The 9,937-nt window shown below is 42.9% G+C and overlaps 2 protein-coding genes across 2 annotated transcripts in view; one reads left to right on the plus strand and one right to left on the minus strand.

Annotated features, from left to right (window-relative positions):
• The window catches only part of UBR1 (ubiquitin protein ligase E3 component n-recognin 1), a 114,287-nt gene extending 111,066 nt beyond the window's left edge, over positions 1–3,221 (plus strand). Inside the window, exon 48 of the mRNA XM_083167135.1 lies at positions 202–3,221. The gene's annotated coding sequence lies outside the window, so the exon portion shown is untranslated. The remainder of the gene's footprint in view (positions 1–201) is intronic.
• Positions 3,222–4,729: 1,508 nt separating this feature from the next.
• LOC146049324 (uncharacterized) lies at positions 4,730–7,366 on the minus strand. The gene is made up of 2 exons (XM_083165794.1): positions 6,579–7,366; positions 4,730–5,726 (listed from the first exon to the last, which is right to left on the minus strand). The coding sequence occupies exons 1-2, from the start codon at positions 7,041–7,043 to the stop codon at positions 5,154–5,156; spliced, it is 1,038 nt and encodes a 345-aa protein (XP_083021920.1). The 5' UTR covers positions 7,044–7,366; the 3' UTR covers positions 4,730–5,153.
• Between the last annotated feature and the right edge of the window lie 2,571 nt (positions 7,367–9,937).

The raw sequence follows: 9,937 nt of genomic DNA on the forward strand, positions 1-9,937 counted from the left end.
GGTGGTGTAGCTGCGGGAACACGTATAGGGAGCATCTGGAACCAATATACCAAACATTTCCTAAAAAAAAAAAAATTTTTTTTTTTTTACGTCATGACAAATATTTTTTATTTATCTCTGTGCTGATTTTGGTTCTTTTATTCACATCTCTATTATGCCGCATTCTTTTAACACATCCTGTTGTGTTTCTTTTCTTTGTAGGGACAAGCTTTGACTCTATGCTCCTTGACATCCTATGACTGCACTGTATGCAAATATATTTTTGTAAGCGACTTATGTTCTAGATGACCCGTACTTGGTTCCCCGCACCAACGTGAAGGATAACGGAGATCCGCTGTGTTTTATACTGTATGTTTACATATGTTCTGATTATGTCCATTCACCCTCATCATATACAAGTGGCTCGCTAATGTGGTAGTTATTTATGAACGTTTCTTTCTATGTCCAAGGAAAGATCGGTTGGTTTTATAGTTGAATTTTATCCAAGTAACATGCTTCAGTCTCGTATTCCACCTTGTTGCTTTCACATGGAACCCAGCAGAAATGGAGTTCATACAAAGCTTCACTACGCCTTTACAAGATTCCCGAGAGATCAACTCAACCAAGTGAAGTGAGCGATCGCAGGGTGTTATGCAAAACAGGAATAAGTATAATAGGTATAAGGTGTTAGTCATTTCCACAGGTGTTCTATAAGTAAAGCGCACTGGGGTCAATGTATGACGCTTGGAGAAGATCTATCCCTATAAAGGTGATACAATCCAATCAGCTCCAATATGCAAATTGACAGCTAGGAGCTGATTGGCTGAAGCATTATCACCTTGCACATAACCTTCTTTATAAGGGATAGATAACACTTCTCCAAGCCTCATACAATTACCCCACTGTTCCTGACTCACAGTAGAAGATATTTTCAGGCTGAATCCAAGCTTGTGTCTCACATGTACTGATAGGCTGTATTGGTTCATCCCAAAATATAGCTTTCGCAGCTGTGTCAGGTGTAGGAATCCATTTAGAAAAGAAGCCAACAAATATTTGGGTATCTTCCTCATGAGTTCTGATTGGCCACATGCCTCAGCCAAGTCTGGGGCAGGTGGCTGGATCTCATTCACTTCTGCCACCTTTTTATTGGCAACCAATCTGGGCACTTTAATGGCACTCAGAGCTGCGCCATGAGATGTTGTCATCGCTTTAAGGAATTATAGAACATGGTTGCTAGTGACAGACATTATTTCCTCGGCAGAAGTCTTTACCAACTGTTGTGGCAGTTATAATCTCTTCAGGCATCATCCCACGTGTCACGTATGTGATGTGAGCAGCGGTAGGATGCCCAGTGTGTCACTGAATACGGCCACCAGACCAGACCACAGAATAGGTAAGGAAGCTTGTATCGCTTATCTAGGAATCATTTTCAGTTAACTCTTTGAGTGCCAACATCTCCGTGACAGATGTGCAAAATGTCTGCAAAAAAAGTGCCAGCGTCACTCACATTTTTTATATAAATTAAAATAAAAAAAATATGTGTAAAAAAATAAATATATAATATTGCCTATATATAAGGTAAGCATTACAGGTCATCATGATGAAGGAAAATGTTTGCTTGGCAATTTTCACACCTGTTTTGACAAATTCACTTGACACTCAAAGGGTTAATATTGTTGGTCCAGTTACGTATGTTTAGCCACAAAATATAAGCGTTTTATAGAGATTTGAGAATAACCCGCAACATCATTGCAGATTATACAGGAGGATTGTCACGCTCAACAAACAAATTTACAACCAAAAGTTTATTTGAATACCGATGGGTACACACTGGGTCGACTGGCATTTATTCCCACATCGGAACACATGCCCATCAGCCCAGATTGTGCGTACCGTACCCACTGTAGCATCTTTAATAAAGGAAGGACCGATCAATCCTTCATTAGCGTACTACAGGACACTAGTGACTTGGTGTGCAGCACATCAAACCAAGGGTCTGTCACTAGAAACCGCAGGAGTGCGCAAACCACCGCGCACACTGAGCGATGTAGGCGATTTGTCATGACGAAATCCAACATCGCTCCAATTTAAGAAAAATCCAGGGTTTATACAAAAGACTATGGGTGAAATTTACTAAGATGTGAAATACACTTCACATGTCATGTTGCTATAGGCAACCAATCAGAAGCTACTTCTTATTTATTTACCACCCTCTAGAAGATGGTAGACAGGATGTGATTGGTTGCCCACAGCAACATGACCTGTGAAGTGTATTTCACATCTTAGTAAATTTCACCCTGTGTTTCTTGCCATGCTTTGTTCTATGCTGTAAATACAGAGTCGTGCAGAGATTACGGGTAGTTTGCCTTTTGATGTGTAATTGATGCTGACAGCATTGCCCATATCATCCAATTGCATTCTAGCTATCATATATTTAGTATATTCTGTAAATGTTAGCAAGCATATGATTGGTTGCTATGGGAAACATTTACACTTGTTCTCCTTTAGAAGGCTTGATAAATCAGTACAGTTTCCAAAAGGCTGATCCAACCAAGATCTAACAGACCTTGCTGGAACTTGTAGTGCACCAACTAAATTGCCTGTGTCCATCCTAACATTTTTTTATGTGTCATTATGTCATCTATTTCTGAATATATAATATATATAATGCGCAGTGCCCTAACTATTGTTAAATCTACAGTATTCTCAGCTGTTTCCTCAATTATCTGAACTTGATACTGACAATGCCTGCTGGGAAATGTAGTTCAGTAAAAGCTGCAAAGCCACCTACTGCCATTTATTTTACTTTCTGCAAGATTATCTGTGATTTATTCCCTGTTCTATCTATCCCACTTATGACTAGAAACAGCGTGCACTGGTACATTTTTACCTAGAACTTATTTTGATAATATTAATTCAGGCGATCGCAACAGAGCTGCTTTCTGTTGGAACTTCTGAAACCAAGAGTCTGACGCTCAGAAGACACCTGCACATAGCCACCAATAAGCTTACATCATTTTCAAACGCACTTTTTGGTTGCCAGCAAAGTACATGGCTACTATACCTTACAGCAGATTGCACAGTTTGCTCCGTGTTACAGTATATAGGCCTTAGAATGTTTATGCCAATTCCAAAAAGTCTACATTTTATTTGTATGACGCTGTTGTTGTTGTTGTTGTTTTTCTGAGATATAGTACCTTATATATGTATGTTTTAAGAAATAAAGAACATTGTCAAACAAATGACTGAAAAAACTGATTTATGCCCCCAAAAAAAATTTTTCGTGCAAAATTTTGTTTTCAGAAAAGTAGATAAACAAGTAGTATGAAACATACTATAGCAAACAATTATCAATAAGTATGTACTACAAGAATGCAAAAGATGACATATGTAGAAATTAACAAAAAATTTGGAGAGAAGAAGAGAGAAAAAAAAGGGGAGAGGAAGAGATTAGGGTGGAGAGGTGTGTGAGGGGGGGGGGGGGGGGGGGGTGTTGCCTGAGCCTTATTAGAGAAGAAAGAAGTTATGTAGGGTACACACCAGGACGACCACCGTCGTTCACGACCGATAGACGACCATGGAACGATTTCCCTTGGACTTCCCGGGAGCTCCCAGGCAGTCCCCAGCAAACGATTAGCAAAAATTGTGTTTTTTTGCGGAACGATCTAGATCCGATCCCGATGCGCCCGCGATGGTCGTTAAGACGGTCGGATCGCTGGTTTTTGTTTTTTTGCAAGAACACATGCGACCGTCGTCAGATGGGCCTTTGAAATTTGAATGACGGGGCTGGACTAGCAGAGGGGGGAGGACTAGCAGAGGGGGATAGGAATAGCAGCAGCCATTTTAAACCAGTGTATTTCTGCTTTGTTACTAGTGAGGCTTGGTTTATACCTGCTGAACGCTGGACATAGCTATTTACACATTACTTTGTTTTGCCTGCCATTACAAAGTGTCTTTTAACCCTGCACTATGGAGAATGCAGTGATGGGTAGTCACCAGCAACAGTACCTGCTCTATTATGCAGTTTTGAAGCTCAGGCGTCAGAGAGCCCAGCGCAGGAGAGAAAGATCATGCTGGACAAAGCAGTGGCTACTTCAGCGTCAGACTCGTTCGCACATGCCACTGCTCAGGGACATCAGGGAGAATAACCCAGACGATTTTCGTAACTTCTTGAGGATGGATGATGCCACATTCCAGGAATTGCTGCGTCTGGTGACTCCCCACATCGAGAAGCAGGATACCAAGTATCGCATGGCTATCCCTGCTGAGGAACGGCTGGTGGTGACCCTGAGGTTTCTGGCGACAGGACGGTCTCTTGCTGACCTAAAGTTTGGATCCCTCATCTCCCCGCAAGCTTTGGGCCTCATCATCCCGGAGACCTGCAAAGCCATTGTGAAGGTGCTGCAGTACCAGTATTGCAAGGTAAGATGAAATATACACTGTACACTTTATTGTGCAAACAAAATATTTTTATTTATAATTTAGGCCTAGGACAGAAACAGGTTTTTTAGGCCTTTCATGGTTAAAACATGTAAAATAGTAAATAGATTGTGTCAACACAAATATATTATAATACCATATATAAAAGATATTGTACAAAAACACACACTATATATAAAGATTTAAGTATGTATGACCCAGTTTAAACTTTCCCAATAAGTACGGGCTACTGTGTGGCAGAGGATGTCTGCCGCAGATAAGTAAAGGCTGCGGCCCACATAGCGCATGGCGCAGATGCAATGGTCCCGGCCCCATTGATGTGCGCCATACGCCATGTGAGCAGTGGCCATCACATACCTGCAGCTGAGACCATGTCTGCCGCACAGTACCCCATACTATTGGCAAAGACAAAAGGGTAATAAATGGAGTTTGCTATCCAGATTGAGGAGAATCCTGTTCTCCCTCTGGTAATGCAGGTACAGGTAGCAGCATATAAAAAGAAAAAAAAGACACTCTGGTAACTTCTGAAACAGGCCCTTACAACAGTAGGGATAAGGTACTGTGTGGCAGAGGATGTCTGCTGCAGATATGTAAAGGCTGCGGCCCACATGGCGCATGGCGCAGATGCAATGGTCCCGGCCCCATTGATGTGCGCCATACGCCATGTGAGCAGTGGCCATCACATACCTGCAGCTGAGACCATGTCGATGGTAAATGATAAAGTAGCCTATTTTTTAAGACAGATCCTCAAAAACAGGACACTCTGGATCTTCTATCAGTAAAGAACTGTAGAATTGACGGTACTGGGGGGGTTGAGAAGGCTGTGTAGGTGTTGACTGGGTATGTGTTGGAATTGTGCTCGACTGGCCTGCTACGGTGGCAGGCGGAGTAGGCACTGGTGATTCTAATGACAGTGGTGTGTCTGGTGCACTACCAATGCCAACTATTTTAGTGCCACTGTTGAGATACCCTAAACTGCCATTATACACCAACTCCATGCATAACTTTTCAAAAGTAAGTTGCTGGTTAGGAGCCATGTTGCGAACACACTCTGCCACATAAGTGAAGTAGTTGTCATGTTTGTCCGGGTTTCTTTGCAGGACTTGATGTGCCCGCATCATAAATTCTTCATGTGCCGCTGCTTCTCCTTTTTTTCCTTTGCCACGCATTTTTTTGGCACGGGGGAGTGGTGGAGTGGGTTCCAGGGTGGGTGGCGGAGTGCGTGCCGGAGTAGGAACTTCGTTCGATGTGCATGCATTCTCAGATAGGACAGATAGGTCTGGGGTTGCAGGTGGGTAGTCACCAAGCTGTAAAAAAATTGAACATGTTTACTAATCAATTCTATTTACTTCTAATTTCAGTTCCCTACCAGCGTGAATGAATGGAAAGTCATCGCAGAGGAGTTTGAACAGCGATGGAACTTCCCAAATTGCGGTGGAGCCATTGATGGCAAACATGTCCGCATAGCCCAGCCTATCAATAGTGGTTCCTACTATTTTAATTACAAGGGCTATTTTAGCATTGTACTAATGGCTGTTGTTAATGCGAACTATGAGTTTATCTTCCTGGATGTAGGAAGGAATGGCCGTGCATCGGATGGTGGCACTTTCAAGGACACAAAGTTCTACGAAAGGCTCATAGCGAACACCCTTCACTTGCCGTCTGTCCAGGAAACTAAACAGGGGCTTAACTTTGTTTTTGTGGCTGACGAGGCTTTTGGCCTGCACGAGCATGTCATGAAGCCATATGCGCAAAGGGGGTTGAACCATGACAAAAGGATCTTTAACTACAGGCTATCCAGGGCACGGCGTGTTGTGGAAAATGCTTTTGGCATCCTGGCAAGCCGGTTTCGCATTTTCCACACTGCCATTAACCTGAGGGTGGACAAAATTGACTGGGTTGTCACGGCGTGCTGTGTCCTGCACAATTTGCTCCGCAGAAAAGCCACACAGCAAAGGGCTACAGGCACAGCACTCCAAGAAGACCAAGAACTGCCAGAGGAGGTAGTGCAGATATCCTCCTTGCAAACCCCAACACAACGCTACACAGGGAGTGCACGAGCCAAACAGGTGAGGGAAGAGTACATGGCCTACTTTAATGGGGAGGGCGCTGTGGATTGGCAGGAGGAATCAATTAGATAGCCAAAAAAATAGACTCACCGATGCAGACTGCGAATTCTCCTCCTCCTCCTGCGCCGTGACTTCTTGGTTTTCATGTTCTACCATAAGGACTACTCCTGTCCTCATCGACTCCTGGCTGAGGGTGAATGTCAACCGGTCATAGTACCAGAGCGATGTTTGATACATCTCGTCGACTCCAGCACCAGACTTCTTTGCAGCCTCCATCTTCTTGTGTTCCTTTAAGAACACCGTGCGCATATTCTGGATGCGTTTCCTCACCCATTCAACATTGGCCTCTGGATGAAATGGAAGACTGTAGCGTGCCAACTCCTCCAAGGCTTGGTTTCTTTTCATTTTGTTTGAATACTCCTTGGATTTGGTTCTCCACAGGCATTCGTGTGTACGATATTTTTCAATAAACCCTTCCAAAAACTCTTGTTCCTTTGCGTTGGACATTGGGACTGTAAAAAGATAAAACCATTTTAGTTGTTTGTTTTGTTTCATATTTAAATTTTTATAGTTATAGTTATACCCATGTTTTGTTTCATATTTAAATTTTTATAGTTACACCAGTTACCTAGTTCTTATGTTTTAAGTATTTAAAATGTTAATAAACTTTTATGAAAACCACTATACATTTTATTGTGCAGATTGCTATTCACACACACAGGTGAATGGGGCCTAGCAGAGAGGAGTGCATGGAATACTGCAATGGTGGACAATGGTTTATGTATATATATCTATATATACACAAACACACACACACAGGTGAATGGGGCCTAGCAGAGAGGAGTGCATGGAATACTGCAATGGTGGACAATGGTTTATGTATATATATCTATATATACACAAACACACACACACAGGTGAATGGGGCCTAGCAGAGAGGAGTGCATGGAATACTGCAATGGTGGACAATGGTTTATGTATATATATCTATATATACACAAACACACACACACAGGTGAATGGGGCCTAGCAGAGAGGAGTGCATGGAATACTGCAATGGTGGACAATGGTTTATGTATATATATCTATATATACACAAACACACACACACAGGTGAATGGGGCCTAGCAGAGAGGAGTGCATGGAATACTGCAATGGTGGACAATGGTTTATGTATATATATCTATATATACACAAACACACACACACAGGTGAATGGGGCCTAGCAGAGAGGAGTGCATGGAATACTGCAATGGTGGACAATGGTTTATGTATATATATCTATATATACACAAACACACACACACAGGTGAATGGGGCCTAGCAGAGAGGAGTGCTTGGAATACTGCAATGGTGGCCATTGGTTATATGTATACACACACAGATGGGGCCCACCCAAAAAAACAAAAGTGACATGGTCGGGTGCACGGTTGCCAAACCAGTGCTTTATACACACTATATACATTGGTGGCAACAGTGGGCATGCATAGAAGAGCATTGGGAGTGCAAACATACCAGGTTGTTGTTCTGGGAGATGAGACAAGAAGGAGAGTCCAACTGCTGCGCCAGCGCTGTTTGCTATGTGGAAAAACATGGCGCCGGGGGAGTGTTTAGGAAATGCCACTCAAATAGGCTGGATCAAACGACGGACGCACCGACGGACGGACGACGGAGGCGGCAAAAAACACTCACGATCTGCATACGATTGACGGTCGGTCGGCCTGGGATTGACGGATCCTACCTGCAGCACGTAGGACCAAAGATGCGACCAAACGAGCGGCGTGAACGCGCATTGGATCGGAATCGGATCAAATAAATGGCAAAAACACACGATAGTACACACAATCTGCATACAACCGGTCGGAATCGGATCTAAATTGACAGAATCGTGCCCTAGTCGTCCTGGTGTGTACCTAGCATAAGAGGGCAATGTCACTCGCAAAGTCATTCAGTGGGACAAAGGGTAGGTCAGACAGAGCATATTGGAATCTACTTTCAAACCAAAGGGGGCGGGATCTTTTCTTAAGGTGGTTTAGGCGCAATAATGTCTCTAATTGTTGGGGGAGCGGAGGAATGCCAACACACCGGAATGACCGATTTAGCGGCATTGTTTAAATGACAGAGCAAGGCTTTCTTGTATCTCGCAATCTGGGCAGAGGACCAGTGGAATAGCCAGAACAGTGGATCAGAAGGGACAGGTCCACCTATGATAATAGCATAAATTCTAAGGACTTCTGACCAAAAAGGGCAGAGAAGTGAGCATTGCCACCATATATGAAGTGGGTTGCCAGCAGGTATTAGGTACACCAATCCCCATTTTAGAGAGTACGTCAGGGCATCTATACCAACGAGATACTAGTTCATACTGGGTCTCCCTGACACTAGGAGAGCAGGCTTGAAGCAGGCAAAATATCTTAGCCCAGTTGTTCTCCTCTACCTCTTCACCAAGTCCCATGTTTTAGTAAAGTGCGGTTGACGGAGGCTTGGATCTTCAGAGAGAAGATTGTACATCAAAGAGATAGCATGGGAAGGAGCTAATGGACCATTACAAAGAAGTTCAAAGGGTGACAGGTTCTCCTGAGGGGCAACAGAGGAACCCAGCGACTTAAGGAAGCCAAAATGTTTTCTAAACATAGTCTTCATCCAGCAGCTCATCAGTTTTTAATTGTATCTTTTTCATCTTTATCTTTAGAAAATGAATGAAAAGTTATAGTTCCTCTACACCAGCTGTCAAAAGGGTGTCCGGCCCTTTTCGGCATTATGGTAGTAACATACGAGTTAGTGAGATCTGTGCCAGTTATTAGAATGCTTGCTGAAATAATCAGTCATGTATAGATATATATATATATATATATATATATATATATATATATATATATATATATATATATATATACATATATCTTACCTTAGGTCTATTTCTGCTGTGATCTACTAGATTGAAAGGAGTGCCATGCGGCTCAATGCTGCATGTCCCCCGCCGCCTGCGCTGTCCCTCCCTTCCTGCCGGTCCCGAATTGCGACCGGCAGTCGCCACATCGCACCGTGTGTACACGATAATAACAACTATTTTTTATTCAATCAATATTCATCAAAATGATACCTATTAATTAACTTCTAGCGATTCGTTGAGTTAAGCTGTTGTTGATTACGAATTGAGAAGTCGTCACTTTTGGATCATGTTACTGTTCGGATTCCCAAATAGGTTTTATGTCACCATAGTGTTACTTTGTGTTCTTTTATTCGTGTTGTTTCTTAAGCAGTGAAATACCCAGCCTTATCTTAATTCTGATTGCACTAAGTAGCCTGACCAACCAGCTAAGTCTTCCTCTTGAGCCCGTCTATTTCAGTCTCATGGCAGATGTTAATCCCTGGCCAACTTGTATTTTCTTAATAGCCCGCATGCCTGAGAAATTAACCCTGAAAATGCTGGTTCTATTCTGCTGTGC

Source organism: Crinia signifera, chromosome 12 (assembly GCF_055691185.1).
Source record: "Crinia signifera chromosome 12, ASM5569118v1, whole genome shotgun sequence".
NCBI lineage: Eukaryota > Metazoa > Chordata > Amphibia > Anura > Myobatrachidae > Crinia > Crinia signifera.

What these genes read in the sequence shown, in the direction of transcription:
- LOC146049324 (XM_083165794.1), bottom strand. Translation starts at nt 7,043, where the DNA reads ATGAAACAAAACAAACAACTAAAATGGTTTTATCTTTTTACAGTCCCA. An exon ending in AGAATTCGCAGTCTGCATCG is followed by an intron (nt 5,727 to 6,578) that starts GTGAGTCTATTT and finishes ATTTTTTTACAG; the next exon opens with CTTGGTGACTACCCACCTGC.